Consider the following 22,203-nt stretch of genomic DNA (forward strand, 5'->3'; position numbering starts at 1 on the left):
AATTAATCACTTCCTGAATATAGGCACCTAACCAAGGCAGCAGAGTGAGTGTGTATGTGTGCGCGACAGACATGTACAGACCGTTCCATTCGTTTGTGATTGTATCTGAATGTCATGTACCCCAGAGCCAGTAGGGGTGCCCCCCATCCTCTCCCACCCACCACCCTAGTGCCACTCCTCCAACAGCACAGGAGCCAGAGAGAGCCAGAGGCTGGCAGCCTGCCGCTCTCTACCAGAGCCTGCGAGCCCAGCTGGTTCTGGGAAGGGGCTTACAGATGGCCCTGTTCACCTACACTCGCTAGAGACTTGTAACTCCTCCAAACTCCCTCCCTCCCATCCAGGGCAAGACCTTCTGCCCCACACCAGCTAGGAGAAACCTTCAGTGGAGACCTACCCACCTCTAGAGCTGAAGGGAATCCATTTCCCATTCAGCTCATCACCACAGGAGATGAGAGTCATACCTGACCCACCACCCCATAACCAGAGGGCACTGCTGCCAGGTTGTGCTGCCCCCTAGAGGATCTCCCAGGCGGTGCTGGAGAAGAGGAAACCGCTTGAGACGGGGTTAGATGGGAACAGGATTTATGGACTGGGGAGTGTCTGGAACTGATGGATTTTGAGAGGTGAAAGAGTCAGAGAATGGCTCAGGACCAAGGCAATGTTTTTAATGACAAGATTTAAGCTGCTGGTGTGCTAAGACCGCTCACTATCATGCTCACCAGTGACTTCCTTGTACTCCCCGCAGGTGCCTGCCTGTATCCATAGAATCCTAGAATATCAGGGTTGGAAGGGACCTCAGGAGATCATCTAGTCCAACCCCCTGCTCAAAGCAGGACCAATCCCCAACTAAATCATCCCAGCGAGAGCTTTGTCAAGCCTGACCTTAAAAACCTCTAAGGAAGGAGATTCTACCACCTCCCTAGGTAACGCATTCCAGTGCGTCACCACCCTCCGAGTGAAAAAGTTTTTCCTAAGATCCAACCTAAACCTCCCCCACTGCAACTTGAGACCATTACTCCTCGTTCTGTCATCTGCTACCACTGAGAACAGTCTCGATCCATCCTCTTTGGAACCCCCTTTCAGGTAGTTGAGAGCTATCAAATCCCCCCTCATTCTTCTCTTCCGCAGACTAAACAATCCCAGTTCCCTCAGCCTCTCCTCATAACTCATGTGTTCCAGTCCCCTAATAATTTTTGTTGCCCTCCGCTGGATGTTTTCCAATTTTTCCACATCCTTCTTGTAGTGTGGGGCCCAAAACTGGACACAGTACTCCAGATGAGGCCTCACCAATGTCGAATAGAGGGGAACGATCACGTCCCTCGATCTGCTGGCTCTTGTCCAAGATCATGAGCTCTATGGGGCAGGGACCATCCGTTCTGGGTTTGTACCACACCTAGCCCAACTGGGTCCTGATACATGACTAAGTGCTATCATAATAAAAATAATTAATAATAACGGACTCTGTGTTAAAATTGTTGCATCACTTCACTGGCTGGCGGGGTCATCTCCAGGGTAAGATGTAAAACCAAGGACCTGAATATTTATGATCACTGAAAATTCCATTACTGTTTTTATTTTCTCCCAGAATTGGCATGTTGGTGTCACTGATATTGCAACCAATTCCCATTTGGGCATTCACAGCCCACTCTGCCTCTCTAAAATCCCTCGTATCCGAGAAACAATGGCATGAAACGGGTAGTGCTGGGAAGAGATATGAAGGGAATACCTCCCACTCCTGTTAGCGTGGAGACCATGTTAACCTCCAGCCTAATGAATTCTTGCTCTGTGTCTCTCTGGAAGAAACATAGGGAAGTTTTCAGAGATGTTTTGTAAGGCAAGGAAAATACAACGTGTGGAAAAGATTCAGGAGGAAAGAAGCAGAACAGAAAACAACCGTCCGTTACATCACATTTATTTTTCTATTCGGAGTCTGCTGCCAAATTATAGCATTGGGCGTGTGTGGATTGTACTGTCCTTGCCTGGATGAGATTGTAAAACCTCGGAGTGAGGCTGTGTTTTTACCCATCCACACATTCTAAGCCAAGCGCGCAGTTGAGCTGAGGGCCTGGCCACACCCCCTTATTATACTATACACCCTACTGTACCATAAAACACCACTGGACATCCCAGCCAGCACATCTGCATAACAGTCAAGATGATGTACCATGTGGCTCTAGAATGAAAGAGGATCCCTTGTCTTTTTAAAGCCCTAGAACACGCACATCAGAGCTGGATCTTGGCCTTACTTTGGTGCCCATCATAGGGGGACTTGCACATCTTCGATCAGCAAGTCATCTCGGTAGCTATTTCATGTACGAATCTTGAGAGTGAACTGCTGGAAGGAAGGAGTAAGACATGTAAGGATGCATGGGGGGCAGGGGAGCAAGAAGATAAGCGGGCCAAATTGTGGAGTGTCGTTGCTGAGCAGAGAGCACAATACATTGGATGTTAAAAGAAACTCACACGTGTAACTAATTCGCCACCTGCCTGTGAATAACCACAAGGCTTCATTTGTATATTGTGTCTCCTCTGCCCTTCATCCACCTTTGCCATTGTGGACTGTACGCTCTTGAGGAAGGGACTGAGTCTGCTTACATGTCTGGAAAGTGCCTAGCCCATTTTGGGAGCTCCCAACTTCTAAATAATGATCAGCAAATGCTGGAGGCTGGACACGGAATGTGTGGGGCTGGTAATTTGACCTGGTATTGGGGTGGAGTGGGGGAGGACTACTTTCCCTTCAAACCCTGCCCCCCCCCCACACACACACTCTGCTTCCCCCCACCTCCCATCAGTGAAAAACTCCCATTGATTTCAATTGGGCCAGGATATCATTCAATGCATTTTGTGGATACTTTCTGAAAAATCCAGCTGTGAACGCCCGTCGTGCTCAGAGCAGATAATGTGCTACAACGATCCATCAAGTCCATTGACTATATTTCCCTTGACTTGAGGTTTAACAGCTAGGATGGCAATGAGCCTAAAGGAAACTCATCTTGACTTAGGAGAACTTTTGAGATATTTTCTCTCTCTCAAAGTAATAGGAGGGCCTTTATTTCATACTTCAGCCTTGCCTTTTCATAGGGCTTAACAAAGGAAATCCCTGGGAAAGAAGAGACCAAAATCCCTGGGAAAGAAGAGACCATGACCCCCCGTGTGTTAGTACAATCTCTTCTTCAGCCTTGGAATCATAGAATATCCAGGTTGGAAGGGACCTCAGGAGGCCATTGAGTCAAAGCAGGACCAATCCCCAATTTTTGCCCCAGATCCCTAAATGGCCCCCTCAAGGATTAAACTCACAACCCTGGGTTTAGCAGGCCAATGCTCAAACCACTGAGCTATCCCACCCCCCCCCCCCCTAGAAGTTTTTCATCCCAGATGGGACACGAACCCACAATCCCTGGCTTAGGAGGCCAGTGCCTTAAGTTTTAAATTCACAAGGGCACCTGATCCAAAGCCCACAGAAATCAGTGGATGTTCCTTCTATTGACTTCAGTAGGTTTGGGATCAGGGCCAAACAGAGCTATGTCAAAGGGTGGAAAAAATGCACCAAAAGTCTGAATATGTAAAAAAAAAAAAAAAATCTAGATAGGAATAAAGAAACTTTGTAAAAGAATGACACCTTGTTCAGTATGGTATTTTTCACGTTTTCTGTACATTATGATGCATCACTGTAAAGCAGTCAGTGAAATAATACATTTTTGTCTCTTGTCAACCAAAGCGTGCTTTTATGTACTGCCTTGATTAATCAATTAGCCACAAAATTAGGAAAGCACATCACTAGGCTGTGAATGAACTATATAATATATCCCAGTAAATACAGCAGTCTTTACTTGCTCCTCACTTCTCTGCTATAAATAGGCTGTTAAACAAGGTTTTGCACTGTTATTTTTAAGCATGCCACTTTCAGGTACTGTAACACAAGGGCTTGCGGAAAGAGGGTCATTGGCATCGTTCCCTGCCATGCAAACTTAGAACTGGCTTGAGAGTGCACAATGGAACCAAATCAGTTGCAACAGTTTATAAGCAGGGATGCAAAGTGTAGGGCTTACAATGTGTTCCATTGACATCTATAACGCTGCTCTCCTGTTTGCTACGGAAATGCAGCCGATGAGATTATCCAAGAATAGCACATAGTGCTTTCCCCCTCCACAGATCTCAAAGCCTTTTGCAAAGGTGAGTGGTATTCCTGTTTTTACAGATTGGGAAACGGAGGCACGGAGCTATAAATGACTGGCCCAAGGTCACACTGTCAGTCAGTGGCAGAGCTTGGAAGAGAACCCAGGAGATCCTGACTTGCCTTCTCATGCACCACACATTGGCGTGAACTGCTGTCTCCATGGGCTGCATCCTCCTATCAAAGAGGAAAAAGGAAGGGCTATGATTTCTTCTGCTGTAGGTGTGGCCCTCAGCTACTCAACCTTGAACACCTCTTGGGTGACAAGCACTTGTGCAATTTTGGCGATGGTTAACTCTGGCAGAGGAACAATGCACATATTTGCCAAGCCGGACAGGCAATCGAAAAGGGAACCCTGCAACAGGCTAGATGGACGAGCAGGAGTTCTTTAATTAGGCACTCAGCGCTTGCAGTAGGCTAAGGAACGTGACCTTCCTGGAGATTTACAAGATGCCCTCATGTCTCTCTGTGACTTTCAAGGCCTCATGCATGCTGGCTGCAGACAGCCTCCTGTTGATGTTCCTGTACCTGCACCGCAGAAGGTTCCAAAAAGTAGTCCTTAGATCGCGGTTGAAGAAAGCATAGATCAAGGGGTTGATCAGGGAGTTGGTGTAACCCAGCCACAGCAGGGTCCTCTCCAGCCGCAGGGGCATGCAGCTGCACTGGATACCACAAATGAAAGGCCGGGCCGTGGACATCAGGAAGAAGGGAAACCAGCAAAAGGTAAAGGCCCCCACGATAATGCCGAGGGTTCTCGCTGCTTTCTGCTCCCTTTTGAAGATGGAAATGTTCTTTCGATCTTGCCGGAGCAGTTTGGACAAGGTGGCGCACTCCTCCACCGCCTTGCTGCGCTTGGAGCTGTGATGGCCTCGGACGCTGACATCCATGCAGTACACCCCCTCCTTCTCCTGGTGTCTGGGGAAGTTCATGAACCGGTGTTTCTCTGCACTGACCTTGGCGGCTTTGTAGATCCGGCTGTACATGACAAGCATGACTGTCATGGGAATATAGAAGGCTACCCCAGTGGAGTAGACGGTGTATCCAAAGTCCTGGCTGATGAGGCAGACCCTTTCAACGTTGACGTTCTTGGCCCAGCCAAACAGCGGAGGAAGAGTTATGGAGGCAGAAAGAAGCCAAACTATGAACACCATCTTGGCCATTAGTTTCCCGTTTTGTCTCACAGGGTATGTCAGCGGCCGTGTGATCCCCAAGTACCTGCAAAACAGTTTCAAAGCTGGTCAGGTTTGCTTTTCGGTTCACAAGAAGGTGAAGGTTGTCAAACGTATAGAATCCTAGAATATCAGGGATGGAAGGGACCTCAGGAGGTCATCTAGTCCAACCCCCTGCTCAAAGCAGGACCAATCCCTAGTTTTTGCCCCAAATCCCTAAATGGCCCCCTCAAGGATTGAACTCACAACCCTGGGTATAGCAGGCCAATGCTCAAACCACTGAGCTATCCCTCCCCCCCAAGAAGGTGGTTTTTCACCCCAGGTGAGACTTGAACCCACAATCTCTGGCTTAGGAAGCCAATGCCTTATCCGTTGGGCAGAAATGCTATTGGTAAGTGTCACCTCAGTCATAACGAGAATTGGTTGGAAAATGTTTTTTTGCTCCCCATGGTATATTTTGCCCCAAAAGGAAAATTATTTCATGTTTGTTGAGATTTTCCATGCAAAACTCCAGCTTTGTGGTGAAAAAAAATCAAAATATTTCAGCCCAAATCCAAAATGTCCGTTCAGAAATGCCAGTGCAATATCTCATGGGAGTTGTAGTTTGGGTGCCTCATGCGTTCACCTCTCCTCTATAGGCCAGGCTCCCTAGGTGGACTACACTTGCTATCATTCACCACAGTATTCCCTCTTACAGAGCCACCATGATGTACCATAGGAATCCCATTGACAAAGTGAATCCGATTTCTCACTCAGCTGGAAATCAGGACTTACTTTGTGAAAAATTTCATGTAATCAAAAACCCAATTTTCCACTGAACATTTTTTCATGGAAAATTTTCAACCAGCTCTAGTCACAGCAATTCAGACCATCTCATCACCCCAGCAGGCAAAAACCCAAGTCAAAAATGACTAGAAATTCATCGGACTCAGAGCCAAATTCTGCTCTCCATTACACCAGTGTAAATCAGGAATAATCCCAAGCGAAGTCAACGGCATTGCACCCATGTGTCACGGAGAGCAGAATTCAGCACTCAGGCTTTGCCTAACCCACAGTGGAAGAGATCTCCAGAGCTAAGATCCCTCCAGGCCCGCAAAGTTCAAACCTACAGACTATTGGCAAAAGCACCCCAGCTGTCCTCAACTTTCAACACAGTGCAGAGGTGGGGCGTGGCAGGCCCACATCTGGCAAGTGAATGTAACAGAGTCTAAGCAGGTGAAATTTACATGCCAAGGGACTGGAAGAAAGAGGTGGGCCAGAACATGCTACTAATAGGATGTTGCATCTGATGAAGTGAGCTGTAGCTCACGAAAGCTTATGCTCAAATAAATTGGTTAGTCTCTAAGGTGCCACAAGTCCTCCTTTTCTTTTTGCGAATACAGACTAACACGGCTGTTACTCTGAAACCTGTCAGGATGGTGAAAGAAAGTGCAGGTTTAAATAGCCTTTCCTACCTTTGGGCTGGTCTACACTATGTGGGGGGGATCAATCTAAGTTACGCAACTTCAGCTACGTGAATAACGTAGCTGAAGTTGACATACTTAGATCTACTTACTGTGGTGTGTCAATGGGATTCCCCTTGCGCTTCTCATTGAGGTGGAGTACCGGAGTCGGCGCTAGAGCGATCAGCTGTCGATTTATCGTGTCTATACTAGACACGATAAAACAACCCCCGCTGGATCAATTGCTGCCCATTGATCTGGCCAGTAGTGTAGACAAGCCCTTTATTTTACACCTTCTTTTGGCTCCTGCCCCCCACATACTTATTTGAAACATCTACCACCTAACCATTCACCTCTCAACTTAGCCTGCATTCTCTAAGGAACCAAAACATGCAGAGATTCTATGGATCTATGTCAACATCTTAAATTGTGCCCAGAAACACAATTGAAGCAAGAGCACCCTGCAGAGAACTGGTGCTATATGCATCAAGCAAGCCAATGCTTGCTGGCTAATCAGGCAACTATGTTCTAGGCGACAGGGAGCTTCCAAGTGGTATCCCCATGTGAGTCATATTCTAGAAGTTCCAACTGGGAGCTCCCAATGGCCTGGGTAATTGATGAATTCATAGGTTTTAAGGGCTGAAGGGACCATAATTATTATCTAGTCTGACCCTCTTGCATAACACAGGCTGCTGGCCTCACCGAATAATTTCTGCATCAAGCCCGTAACTTCTGTTGGAGCTATAGCAGATTTTTTAGAAAGACATCCAGTTTTGACTTAAAGATGTCAAGTGATGGAGAACCTACCACATCCCTAGGTATGTTGTCCCAGCGGATAATTACCCATCACGTTAAAAATGTGAATCTTATTTCTAGTCTGTATTTATCTAACTTCAGCTTCCAGCCACTGCCTCTTATTATGGCCTTTTTCTGTTCGATTAAAGATCTATCTGCTGTCAGACGTCTCTTCGCCGTGTACATATTCGTAGACCGAGATGAGGTCACCTCCTCTTTGATACACTAAATTAACAAAAGGAGTGCCATCTATCATGGCAAACTCTCCGCCCGAGGGGAAAAGTCATCACTAGAGCAGGACAAAACAATTTCACTGAAAAGATTTTTCAATGAAAAATGTTTTTTCCCACCGAAAGGAAAATGTCTGCAAAGAATTTTCACTTTGGGTGAAATTTTAGGGGGTTTTGACTGCAACATTTGAAACAATTTTTGTTGTTCATAAAGTGTGTGGGGTTTCACATTTCTTCCTTTTCCAATGCAGCACAGAAATAAAAAAAGGGGGGGGGAGGGGAAGGAGTGATAGAACATGGGGAAAAAAGAAACCCTCCCCGAAGAAAACCTTTTAAATAAACCCAAAAGTCCACAAAGAACATTTTCAACCCAAAATGAAAGTGTTCATTTCTTTGGAATTTTTTCTTGAGAATGGAATTATTTTTTCAGCCAGCAGTAGTCACAACCACCTAGCAAAATGCAGACACCCACCACTACCTGAGAATCTGGAAGATCTAGCAAGAGACTTACTGAGAACCGGTGAGCACGACCCGTCAACAGAAGTATCATTGTAACCACTGGCATCACCTCCACCTAGTCTGTGCTGAGCTTCAGCCTGTTTGCGACCCTCCATTCCCCTCTCCCAGGCCAGGTCTACTCTAAAAAGTTAGGTTGACCCAGCTACATCACTTAGGGGTGTGGATTTTTCACACCCCTGAACGATGCAGTTAACCCTCAGTGTAGACAGCTACCACCTCTCACGGAGGTGAACTAACTACAGCGATGGGAGAACACCTCATGGTAGTGAGTGGCTATATGGATTCGCTATAGCAGTGCAGCTGCAGGCCTGCTGCAGTTTAAGTGTAGACACAGCCCCGGCGAGGTTCTGGGAAAGCAGAGCTCTTTGTCTCTGACTGAAGAGAGATGCAGAGCTGAGTGCTATTAGCATGCTGATGGCACCACAGCCCATAACTCCCTCAGACAAAGAGCCGTCTTGGCTGGAGAGTGGGTGAGCCATACTCAAAGACTTCCCCCGTGACCCTTCCCTGAAGGGAAGGAACAGAGCCAGGTCCAGGAGGGAGGGGAAGAAAGATGATGTAGTGTCATCATATGATGATGAGAACACTCTTTCCATTTCACTAGTATCTCAGGAAGATGTTAAATAGAAGTTACTAAAGCTAGACATTTTCAAACAAGCAGGACTGGATAACTTACATCCAGGAGTTCTAAAAGAGCTGGCTGAGGAGCTTGCTGGCTCATTAACGTTGATTTTAATTAAGTCTTGGAACAGTGGGAAAGTTGCAGAAGACTGGAAGAAAGCTAGCTAATGTTGTGCCAATATTTTAAAAGGTTAAATGGGGTGACTCCAGTAATTAAAGGCCTGTCAGTCTGACATTGATCCTAGGCAAGATAATGGAGCAGCTGTTACTGGACTTGATTAATAAAGAATTAAAGGAGAGTAATTTAATTAAGGCCAATAAACATGAGTTTATAGACAATAGCTCCTGTCAAACTAACATATCTTTTTCTGATGAGATTACAAAATTGGGTAGATAAAGGTAATAGTGTTGATGTTATGTATTTAAAGCATATGACTTGATACCACATGACATTTTGATTAAAAAATTAGAAAAAATATAAAATTAATATGGCACATATTAAATGGATTAAAAACTGGCTAACTGATAGATCTCAAGATGTAATTTTAAATGGGGAACCATCAAGTAGGTATATTTCTAGTAGGGTCCCACAGGGATCGGTTCTTGCCTCTATGCTATTTAACATTTTGATAAGTGACCTGTAAGAAAACTAAATAATCACTGATAAAGTTTATAGACGGCACAAAAATTGGAGATTGGTAAATAATGAAGAGGACAAATCTCTAATGCAGAGCGATCAATAAGTGTTTTAATATGGCTAAATGTAAACGTATACATCTAGGAACAAAAATATAGGCCATACTTACAGGACGAGGGACTCTATCCTTGGAAACAGTGACTTTGAAAAAGATTTGGAAGGTCATGGTGGGTAATCAGCTGAACATAAGCTGTGGTCAGAAAGGTGAATGAAATCCTTGAGTGCATAAACAGGGGAATCTCAAATAGGAGTAGAGAGGTTCTTTTGCCTCTGTATTTGGTGACAGCTCCTAGAATACTCTATCTAATTGTACTGCCCACAATTCAAAAAGGATGTTGATGCATTGGAGAGGGTTCAGAGAAGAGCCACAAGAACGATTAAAGGTTTAGAAGACCTGCCTTATGGTCATAGACTCAAGGAGCTCAACCTATATAGCTTAACAAAGAGAAGGTTAAGGAGTGACTTGATTACAGTCTATAAACACCTATGTGGGGAACAAATATTTAATAAAGATCTCTTAAATCTAGCAGAGAAAGGCATAACATGATCCAACGGCTGGCAGTTGAAGCTAGACATGTTCAGACCGGAAATAAGGTGTAAATTTTTAACAGCGAGAGTAATTAACCACTGGAATAATTTATCACACTTGTGGTGGATTATCCATCACTGACAATTTTTAAATCAAGATAGAGTGTTTTTCTAATATCTCTGCTCTGGGAAGTATTCTGGGTAAGATCTATGGCTTGTGTTATACAGGTCTGACCAGACAATCACAATGGTCCTTTCTGGCCTTTGGGTCTATGAATCCACCGACACCTGTCTCTCAGGTATTGTCTAAGCAGCAGGCTTCTCCTGAGATGATTGCCTTTTCCGAGTTACTGTTTAGACTGCATTCATCAGGTCGATAGCAATCTGCATAACAATGGGGTGCAATAATCAGCATCTTCAGGCAAAACAGAAGCCTTTGTTGCCCGTCCTGTTTTTCTCTCTCTCACTTAAATGCCTATAAATAAAATAAAACAAAGACCTGCCACTGATTCTTATTGATGATGATGCTCTTCTAGGCACTATGGTTCCAAACACCGCAAAGAGCTCTCCAGCCTAGATGAACTATGGGCCCAGCTATGTTTAGGATATGAACACACCTCCGCTTGAGGGAAAAGTATACTGGGGACATATTATCTGCTACAGCCAGCTTCCATTGGGTGCAACAGAGTGGAGGGGCTGATTACAGCTTCCTGATTTGTGGCCTGGGGCTGCTCTAACTTGTGCATCTGAGTGCAGTCGCCTAAGGACAATAAGCCAGCTGGGGATGACTGGAGTGCATTGCGGTTCATCCACGCCCCTTTCTCCAGCTGCCCCTTACATTCTGCTGGAACAAGGCGCTAGGGGAGGGTGGCACAGGAGTTGACTCAGTGCCTGCTGCGGACTCATCCATGCCACGAGTATGTCCAGAAGGGCACATGAGGTGGCGTCCACACCCTATCACTGTCTGAGTCATGCCAAGGGAGTGGATCAGAGCACAGAATCTGCCACTAGTTGTCATCTAAGAGACAGCACAATTGCAACACCAGTGCCTCCTAACACCAGGATGAAGGGCGTGGCTCAGCACTCTGGCAGGCCTGATGCACTCAGAGATCTAATGCACGTGGTCATCCTCAAGAACGGTCATGCCCAGCTGTTGATTATCAACAGCCAAGATTTTCCAGTAGCAACTAGCATTTTTGGGGTGCCCAATTTAAGATGCTTTACAGGGGTGCTATGCATCCAGCTCTGAAATCTCAACTCAGGCACCCAAATCACTAGTCGCTTCTGAAAATCTAAGCCAATAGCTTCTTAAACCTTATGAAACTCATTGAGTTTCTTTAGAAGCAGACACATTTCGGATTCATTTAAAACCCCCTAAAAAGTGGAAGTTACACATTAACCAGTGTGAAGACAGCTGTAACCATAAGCACATAAGAACGGCCACACTGGGTCAGACCAAAGGTCCATCTAGCTCAGTATCCTGTCTTCCGACAGTGGCCAGTGCCAGGTGCCCCAGAGGGAATGAAGAGAACAGGTAATCATCAAGTGATCCATCCCCCTGTCACCCATTCCCAGCTTCTGGCAAAAACGCTAAAAGACAGGCAGTAGTTGTATTTCGTTTGCGAGTTACTAGAAGTAGCTTCTAGATCAGATGCAGCAACCTGCCTCGTGCTGTCTCCACCAGAGAAAATGGATACTTGAACACCAAGGGCTTTATTTACTGCCCTTTATTTGTAAAATGGGGAAAATATAATAAAAATCGGTCAGTTTTTACAAGTAGCAGAGATATTTTGCTGGGTTCTCCACACCCATTACCTCAGAGAAGGTGCAGTCTAAAAGCAGCCGTGCCGCTTTGTTGTCTGATTACATTTGTCAGTTAATAAGCAACACGGTTGCCTGGTGCAGTGGCCCACTGGCTGTTTGGGCTAGTTGCGGGGTATACACTTATACAGAGCAGATCATGTGACCACTTTTTTGACTGTTTATTTAGTGTCGACATCTGAAATCCCAATGATACTAGAGCAGTGTGGTCTAGTGCAGAGGTTCTCAAACTGTGGTCCACGGACCACTCCATTCAGGTGGTCCGCGGATAGTTCCCTTGAAGGTGCGCACCTGGGCGGCCGCGCATGAGACAATGAAGGGTCACCCACCTAATTAGTGGAGCCACTAATTAGGTGCCTGGACCCTGGAGAAGACGCACATGTAAGGTGAGGTGGTGGGCTTGGGGGGGGAATAGGGGGTTGGTGGGAGGGGGCAGGGGGATGAGAAGAGGGGGTGGGGGGAATTTGGGATGTGCAGGGCTGCGGCGGCCAGAGAAAGAGGTGACTTTCCCCAGCGCCAGGGCTGAGGCTGCCGGGGAGAGACCCCCCTCCTTCCCAGCCCCAGCTTGGGGGCTGCCGTGGAGGGACGGAGAGGACACATCCATCGCATTCGAAAGGTAAAACTACTGATATGAAAATATGAGTTGTGCGCTTTTATTTGTAGAACAAAAAAAGTTAATAATTATTAAGGTTTTTTCTATATAGCGCTTTCATCCAAAGCGCTTTACAATAGTGAGTTAATGGCACAAACAACATTTGGAAAGATCATTAAGTGGTCCGCCGAGACCCTCAGCAATTTTCAGGTGGTCCGCGGGAAAAAAAAAAAGTTTGAGAACCACTGGTCTAGTGGCTAGTATGCTGAACTGGGAGTCAAAAGACCAGGGTTCTAATCCCAGCTCTGCCATTAGCCTGCTGGGTGACCTTGAGCAAACCACTTCCCTGCTGTGCCTTAGTTTCCCCTTCTTCTATCCCTTGAGCCCCAGGTTACCTTAACTTTAGGTAGGTCTCCACTTACGGCAGTGTGCAGAGTACGAGCCGTGGATGTCCAGCTCGCATGGGGCTAAACAGCACTGTAGGCAGCGAGGCACTGCTTAGGCGAGCAGAACATAGACATGCCTGAACGTACATTCCCTACCCACCTCTCTACAAGCCCAAGCAGCACCTCTGCACTGGTATTTTTAGCCACGTAGTGTCCCAGTGCCAGAGCCTTTCCCTGCCGTGTGTAGCTACACGTACCCTCCGCGCCACCACAAGGGTGGACAAGGCCTAACGGTGTTACTACCCATGCAGCCTATAATATACACGTAATGGATGTATGCTGAGGAAAACCCAGACATATTCAAGATCGTCATCGATGCCGTTACATATATACCATGAGCCTGTAAGCCTTGCAGGGGATTTCAACATTTTGAAATGAGGGTCAGAACAAGGCCTAGGCACCATTTCAAGTGGTGCATAGTGGTGGATAGCACTCATCACACATGCCTTGGCTGCGTCTCTGCACAGGAGGGAATTTCACACTCGGTCCTTAGTGTCCCAACATGTCTGGCTCATATTGTTGCTGGCCAATAAAAGGGGCAATTCCCCCCCTCTATTTCTTTCCTTTAATAAAAGTCGATATCATTCCAAAGGCTTAAGTAGTAACGTGATGCAGGCAACACAGGCTACCAAAGGAAAAGCCGTTGAGTATTTAAAGTAAAAGCCCTTTGTATTTATTACTAGTGCATGCTGTGAGGGCGCTGGGTCTCAAACTCCGGAGCTAAAGTTGAAATCAGACCTCCATTAAGGGTCTTATTTTGTAAAAATCCACCTTGTCTATTTCAGAAACAGACTAGATTTTGCCCTACAAAACATACTTTGGAATTCTTTCAACATATGCATCACTGATTCCATAGTCTGTCTAGTCTGCGATATACATGTATTAGTGATGTATATGTGGAAACTATTTGTAAATGTTTGGGTCAGAGTTAAGGTTAAGTATCCTTTATATTACAGCCACTTAATATTTAACTAAGGATTTAAAGCTATTTAAAAGACCAGGTCATCCCCCCGGAGACTGAACATACAGAGAAACAAATTTCTAAAGTTTCATTTTTGCAGGTACTTATATGGCCTCTATTACCATATTATATCTGGGCACCTCATAGACATTAATGTTTCATCCTCCCAGCACTCCGATAGGTAGGGAAGTGATGCTAATTCTTGTATAGATGGGGAAACTGAGGCACTGAGGGCTTGTCTACACTACCGCACGGGGTCGATCTAAGATCTGCAACTTCAGCTACGTGAATAGTGTCGCTGAAGTTGTCGTACTTAGATCTACTTACCACGGAGTCTTCACTGCGGTAAGTCAACAGCTGACACTCTCCCGTCAACTCCTCTTGCACTCCTTGTTCTGGTGGAGTACCGGAGTCGACGGGAGAGCGCTCAGCAGTCGATTTATCGCATCCATACTAGACACGATAAATCGACCCCCCCGGATCGATTGCTGCCCGCTGATCCAGTAACTAGCGTAGACAAGTCCTTTGTGATTAAAGTGACTTGCCCCAGGTCATACAGGGCAGTGAATTGAACCCCAGGCTAGGTCTTTCACCACAAGACCCCCCCTGCCTCCCAGGGAGAAGGCTTGCTTAGCACAGGGCTGTCTGGGGTGCGAAAGCCCATGACATTTTAAGTAAAAATAGCCTAAAAGTCATAGGTACTGTCCTGGGAATCACGACCACAAAAAAATCCTCTCTTAATTACTAACATTATTAGGCTGCTATTTCTGGGGGGATGCAGATACATGTTGAAATTAGCAAGGCGGTTCTGAGCCATTACTGGGAAATAGACAGATTGCCACTCAGTTGGCTCCAGATGTTCTGAATTTATTTAATAACTACAGAGGCCCACCTGGAGAAAGGCATACACTGAACTCTGAGAGGAGTGATCGCTGGGGGAGAAGTCAGAGGGAATCCCGGGAAGCAGCTGTTTCAGATGTCAGTGCTCTCAGGGGTTTTCTTTTCACAAGAGACTGATGCCTGGCTCCAGTATAACTGAGTCTGAGTTCAACGGGAATCGCCGGAGACCACGAAAGGCTGGGAAATAGGTTTGTTTTTTCTCCCCACCATGAACATTTTTGAAAAACAAAACACAACAAAAATACTTTTGTAAAAAAAAAAAAAAAATTTTTTTTTCCAAGTTGTTGTCTCAGATCCACAAAAGCCAAAACTCTTTTGTGTTTTTTTTGGCAACCAAAACATTTGCAGGTTATTGGGATTTGTGATGACCTCACCCACTCCCAAAATTTCATGGAAATAGACATTTCCTGTGGAAAAGTCTGTTTTGATGAAAAAACCATATTCCATTAAAAAAAAATTCAGGACAGAAATTTCCATCAGCTGCACCAAAGAAGATTTTTTTTTAAAGGTACGCATTAGTAATCAGTAATACCACTCTATATTTTTATAGCACCTTCCATCCTGAAGGATCTGAAAGTCCTTTACACATTTTTGTTAGCTTATATGTACCAGTTAAATGCAGCCACCTCTTTGGAGGAGCAGGGCCCCATCATGAAAAGCAGCATAGACCTAGTTAGTGAACAAGAGAGCTCCAGGAGAAGCCAGAACACAAGAGAGAAATCAGATGGGTCCCAGTGGAATGTGATCCACTGAAGGCACCTGCTCTTCATTGCTAATGAAATAGTCTGTAAAGAGAAGACAACCTACAGACGAAGGAGGCTGCCAAAGGAATTGCTGACCATTTCCCCAGGAGCTAGAGTAGCCTAATTGAGCAGTGCCTGGAAACCAAGCCACTAGGATATAAGCCTTCAATGGTATGTGATTTAGCACCTGGCACAGTTATTGTAAACTAAAGGCACTCAAAGACAGAAGTCAGAGCCAGCGGTACTCAGTGATACAGTACACCAGCACCTCCCCAAAGTTGCTAACTTATTCTTCAGAATCTCAGCTGTCATCTAAAGCAAAAAGGAAGTCTCTAGCTGTTATGGTTGAAAAGAAACACTTGGTTCTCATTTGAAAGGCTAAGTGATGCAAAAAGTTCTACCTGAGTCTGCAGAGAGCCTGGAGTAATAGATTGGGGAGGTGTGAACTGCCCTATTCATAAGAGGTTAACTTGGAAGCCCAATGACGTAAGAACAGTGCAGGTCTCTGACCCTCCCACTCCTTTCTTACATGAGGGATGAAATAGTTAACACTAAAAAGAAAAGGAGTACTTGTGGCACCTTAGAGACTAACCAATTTATTTGAGCATAAGCTTTCATGAGCTACAGCTCACTTCATCGGATGCATACTGTGGAAAGTGCAGAAGATCTAAATAGCTTATCTAAAGTGATGTTATTACCAGCAGGAGAGTGGGGTGGGTGGAGGTATTTTTTCATGCTTTGTGTGTATATAAAAAGATCTTCTACACTTTTCACAGTATGCATCCGATGAAGTGAGCTGTAGCTCACGAAAGCTTATGCTCAAATAAATTGGTTAGTCTCTAAGGTGCCACAAGTACTCCTTTTCTTTTTGCGAATACAGACTAACACGGCTGCTACTCTGAAACCCATAGTTAACACTGCCATCACTCCGCTTCCCAGTTAACCCCTCACAGAGAAGGATGGGGCAGGTCACACTTCTCTGAGCCAGATACAGTAAGTGACGTCTCCCTGTGGTGTCACCAGTGGGTGGCATTTGGGAAACACCCACCACGTATCCTCCACACACCATGTATTCCCCCCACCCCCTTCTAGAAGGAGCCAAGCCAAAGGAACCAAGCAGAGCCCATAAGCACATTCAAGCCACTCCACCAAGGTGGAGCCCAGGGAGACGCACAATCATCTTGTGAACAGCTGCACTCTCTGAGATGAGCAGCGTTGTGTTTTGGAGACTCACGTCAGCCAAGCTTGGACAAGTTACCAACATCTTCCCTCTCCCACCCAATTCCTGCACGCAGGGGAGGGGTATGAATGAACCTGACAGAGCTATCAAACAGTTATAGGAGCAGTCAGAGGAGAGAAGGAGCATTTGACATGCCCACAGGTGGCTGTTAGTGTGTTCATACATGTATTAAAATTGTGTTTCATGGATACAATGAAATAGACCTCATTACAAACCCCACTGACACATGGACAGTGAGACCCACACCTGTTGTTATACACACCTACAGAAGGCTTGTTCGCAGGAGTACAATTCTCTGGTGAGCAGCTCATTCCAGTTATAATTTAAACGCCTGGTGAGCTTTTTTCCCCTTGAATTGCTTCCCAGTTAGTTAGCCCCCCCTGCACTTCACTCCATATTTCCCAAATCCAAAGGGATTTACAAATTAGCAGTGACGGAGTGGGGAGTATAATCGTGAACAGACTGCAATTTAATAGTCCAGATGGGTTGGCTACAAGGTACAGTAGGTCTGATTAAGCATTCAGGAGAGAGAGGCAAGAAAGCTTAGCTCAACTGCAGCATGTGATTGTCACAGCTCTTTACTCAGGTCACCCAGCTGAATTGACTGAAAGCACCCAGGTCAAATCATTGTATAACATCACCCAGTATCTCAGCCTCCAAATCCGCATCCTGCTATTTCTTGTCTTCTACTCTCTTGCTCTAAACACAGCTCCCTAGCTCACAGACGGGAAAGAGCAATCAAGGCTAAATGAATGATTCATTTCAGTCCATACCAGAAGACTCAGCTGTTGACTTTCGCAGAGTATGAAAGAGAGGATGTATTTGGGAGGGGGGTGAGGCGAGGAGCAGGAGTGGAGAGAAACGGGTGGGTTAGTTGTTTACACCAATTGATTTTGGCATCAAGAGTTTCTCAATGGATGGATCACAGGCCCTGATGCTGCCCTGCGTTACGACAGCTTTGCGTCATTCATGGCATAGGTAAAGCTTGTTCCCAGTTGCGTAGGCGATGCAGAGCTGCTGCAGCAACTTATATACCGACCTCCCACTCTTCCCCCCCCCCCCACCTATGCAGGAAGTAGTTAGGAGAAAGGGACAATAACTAGGGGATTGCTGGTACATAAGAGAACCTAATTGCCAGAATGGCCCCTCAGGGCCACTGGCAACCAATGTAATTTAGAGTAGCCCTGAGGTTGCTCTATTTTACATTGCGGATAGAACTAGCACCTTTCTCCCTCTACACCCGAGCTGTGCTGAGCGCTCAGATGCAACTCACAATCTGCTTTATAATCACCATCGCCCAGATTCCGAGCAACTGCTTCCTCATTGACTTCAATGACTGTTGTAGGAGCTCAACCCCTCTCAGGATTTGGCCCCATTGCATTTTCTGGGTTTAAATGCTTTCTGGCCAGATTAATACGCATTTCCCTGAAATCCCATGTCTGCTCATATATCAGTGATGAAAGAGGGCAGGCCAAATTCCACACACTCATTGCTTGCTCTGGATTTGTGCCTGCTTACGCCAGCAGTGAGTTTGGCCCAGATGGTCATAATTAATGGGTGCAATCAATTGCAGTTAATTTTAGTAAGAGGTCTGTTCTTTTTCACTTTCACATCTTGAGCTCTATTGCTCCTTGCAACAGTGGCTTAAACCCCCCCCACCCACATTTTTCAAATTCCAATCTGTCCACTTTATTTAATGAAAGAGAGAGAGAGAGTGTGGGTGTGTTTTAAAGGCAATTCTGTTTCATTTTATCGATCTCTGTTTTAAAGCCGTACTTGCCGATAATCCCTGAAAAGCAGAAATTCATTTATTCCACTATTGCATTTTATTTTTTCACATACCTGATAAGGATTTTTTTCTTCTTCAATATGGGCTTCTGTATTTTAATGTGCTTCCTTTAATTAATTGGCTTTCTCACACAAAAAACCCCCAACACTTACACACTAAAGCTGGGACTAATGAAGTCTTCAATTTATAAAAGTGGTTTTCTAGTCATTTTATTTTTAATATCAGGGCAGTTTGCTGTGTTAGAAATGCTGAGCAAAACTGGTTAGTCAGGTGCAAAGGTAAATTAGCATGAGTGGCCAGCTAATATTCAAAAAGGCCTTTAGAACATAGTTGTTGCTTATTTGCTCAGCTCAAATGCAGCATCTAGATTTTCAATTAACTTTCTGCTTTTTAACACTGTTCTACACCTGGTTGGACTAGGGCACAGAGGTTAAGTGACTCTTGTGCATTGGAGAGAGGAGGAGGCAGGGGTGCCAGAATGGGGCATGGCCCCATCACTTTTAAAAGTGGGAGGGTTATACCCTCCCACTTTTTACCTGCCATAAGGGCGAGCGACGGGCGTGGGGGCAGGGAGGAGCGATCAGGGGCGGGGTCGTGGGGGGAAGAGGTGGCGTGGGGGCGGGGCCCCAGGGAAGGGGCAGCACGGGGGCAGAGACTCGGGGAGAAGGAGCAGTACGGGAGGTGGGGCCATAGCTGGGGTACCAGTGGCTCCTCCACTTTTAGGGAGCTTCCAGGAGGAGGCTGGTAGTAGGAGACCTGGGTCCTTTCCTCCACTGACTTCTCTGGAGCAAGTGACTTAGCCTCTCCGTGCCTCAGTTTCCCCAGCTGTAGGATGGAGATGGCAGCATTTACCCACCTTGTCACAGATTCCCAGCCCTTGCAGAACACCCTTCAGCTATGTACTACTGGCTACGCACTACATATAGGGGTGCCAGGGCATCCTTACCTGTCCACGCTGATGACACACAAGGTCATGATGGAAGCGGTGCAGCACATAACATCCATGGCGATGAACACATTGCAAAACACCTTCCCAAACAGCCACTCCCCTCCCACCAGATCCGTAATGATCACGAAGGGCATGACCGCAAAGGCGACAGAGAGGTCGGCCGCTGCCAAGGAGATCACCAGGTAGTTCGAGGGCTGCCGGAGCTTCTTGACAATGCACACAGAGATGATGACCAAGGCGTTGCCCGCGATGGTCATTAAGGTGATGATGGAGAGCACTGTCCCAATCACGATTTTCTCAGTGTCCCCATAGAGGAGGATCTCCTCTCCACAGTCTGTAGAGTTGGTTAGGTTGGAGGACAGCAGTTCTGGCTCAACTGGAGCAGAGGGTCCCTCAGTCATGGATGGATCTGGGAGTGACTTCGGCGTGGGATACTCGTGCTCTGTGTTCTCCACAAAGAGAGGACGCTGCTCTAGAAACTGATTGGGGATGACCCTCAGCATCATTCTTTCGGCTCATGGCAAGGAGGAGTGACCCAAATTTTCTCCCACAGCTCTCCCGGGCGACACCTACAAAACACAGCATTTTATTCCACGTGATTTGTTGTTTTTCAGTCGCTCCTTTGCCTTTAAATCTGTCACGTTGGCTCGTATTGATTAATGACTTGCAATGGGACTGGGGAGCCCAAGTCACCCCCCCCCCCAGCTGTGGAAAAGGTTATCCTCCAGCTAGTCTGCCAGAGGGTGAGTGAACAATGCTAAATTGTTACATTGTTAAAGGCAACCCCCATCTTTTCATGTACTCTGTATATCTCTCTTCCTACTGTATTTTCCACTCCATGCAGCTGATGAAGTGGGTTTTAGCCCACGAAAGCTTATGGCCAAATAAATTCGTTCATCTCTAAGGTGCCACAAGGACTCCTCGTTGTTAATGCTAAATTAACAACAAATAGAAACCTTACCATTTACTATGCAAAGGCTGCATAACTGTCAACCTCTTATTCCATAGGTCAGTTGATGGCATTCGAATGGATTTCGAAAAGACACTGCAACCAATACACAAGGTGTGGCTTGGGGGTGTGTGTGTGTGTGTGTGTGTGTGAGAGAGAATGAGAATATCTCCTGTAACCATATACACAAATATATTAAAAGTACTATGCACGCACACACACAGAGTTTAAATCCCATGTGCTACACACACACACATACACAAAGTCCTAGGCGCTTTATGCAACCACGCAGCACTTTGCATCAGTTGCAGCGTCTCAGATAAATTGGTTAGTCTCTAAGGTGCCACAAGTCCTCCTTTTCTTTCTGCTCACTTACTGACTTGCCCTCGGTCTCACACAGAGTAACCACCACCCGGGCAGGTTAAACACCACCCTGGCCCTGGCTAACCCTGGGCTGGGGGCGGCGGGGGCTTGGCTTTCGCCGAGCAGGCCGTGAGATCGGTCCCGGGTTCAGGGGGAAGAACTCCTGCCCCCTCGCAGTGCCAGCCCCAGCTGATGCTTGCAACCCACCCACGCCCTGCCTGACCCCCGGCTCCCTCCCACCGTCCCCGCAGCTGAGCGGGAGCAGAGGAACCGCGCCCAGCAGAGCCCCCCCCGCGATTTACCTTTGCAAAGGAAGACTCTGCGCCCTCCTGCCAGGGACATCTTCCAGCCACAGCCAGGTCCCCCCCGGCTCCTTGCTGAGGCGGGTCCCAGCCTCCCTCCACGGGCAGGACGAGAGGGACCCCGGAGCGCAGCCCCGCCTCCCCTGCGAGCCCCTCCCCGTGCTCTCCAGCCCCCCGGAGAAACCCTCCTGCAGCCTCCCAGCTGCTGCCGGGGCCACGCGCGCCCCAGAGCCAGCCCCAGCTGCGGCCGGTGAGCCGAGGGTACGTGTCAATTTCACGCCCCGGCACATTCTCCCCCCGCTTCCCCCCGGGCTGGGGTGGTGCCTCGACTCCTCCCCCCTCACACACCCACCCCCCCCTTCCCTCCCAGCCTCCTCTTGGACACCCCAGCAGGGGAAGACGTTTCCCAGGGAGGGGGAATCTTGCAAAAAAAAAAATCCCCCTTCTTGCCGGTGCCTTCCCGGGGATCCGAGGCTCTCCTCCCTTTCCCCCTCAGCCCTCCTGAAAGGACCACTAAAAAGCCAAGAAAAGTGCCTTGCTTTGAAACTCCTCGGCAAGAGACGCCTGGAGGGCCTGGATGAGCAGGGGCAATGCGGGTCTGAAGCCAGGGGGCAGCAGGAGAAGGTTTACACAGGCGGGTCCCTGGTCAGCTGGGTTTGCTGGGAGTTTAGCCGAGGCTAGGGAGAGACACAATCATCCCATGAGGATGATGGTATCTAAGGGTGCTTTTTAGCCCCTCCTTGGCCTCTAAGCCTGCAGGGTGCGGGGAGGGGGGGTTGTGAAGAGGAGCAAGGGAACACAAGCAATGGAAATAAGGAATAGCAGCTTCTTTGGCTATTAAAGGAAAAGCTCTTAATAAAAACTGCCCCCCGGGGAGCACAGTGTGTCTGTTAAGTGAAGCCACTCACAGACATCTCATCAGAAGCAAGGCCAGAGGATCAGAGCATTATCCTGCTGGATAATCCCTGGGCCA

The 22,203-nt window shown here is 46.9% G+C and overlaps 1 protein-coding gene across 1 annotated transcript; it reads right to left on the reverse strand.

Moving 5' to 3' along the window:
* Positions 1-3,564: 3,564 nt before the first annotated feature.
* LOC141986019 (5-hydroxytryptamine receptor 7-like) lies at positions 3,565-21,378 on the reverse strand. The gene is made up of 3 exons (XM_074950184.1): positions 21,231-21,378; positions 19,614-20,185; positions 3,565-5,389 (listed from the first exon to the last, which is right to left on the reverse strand). The coding sequence occupies exons 2-3, from the start codon at positions 20,120-20,122 to the stop codon at positions 4,618-4,620; spliced, it is 1,281 nt and encodes a 426-aa protein (XP_074806285.1). The 5' UTR covers positions 20,123-20,185; positions 21,231-21,378; the 3' UTR covers positions 3,565-4,617.
* Between the last annotated feature and the right edge of the window lie 825 nt (positions 21,379-22,203).

This window comes from Natator depressus, chromosome 4 (assembly GCF_965152275.1).
Source record: "Natator depressus isolate rNatDep1 chromosome 4, rNatDep2.hap1, whole genome shotgun sequence".
Classification (NCBI taxonomy): Eukaryota; Metazoa; Chordata; order Testudines; family Cheloniidae; genus Natator; species Natator depressus.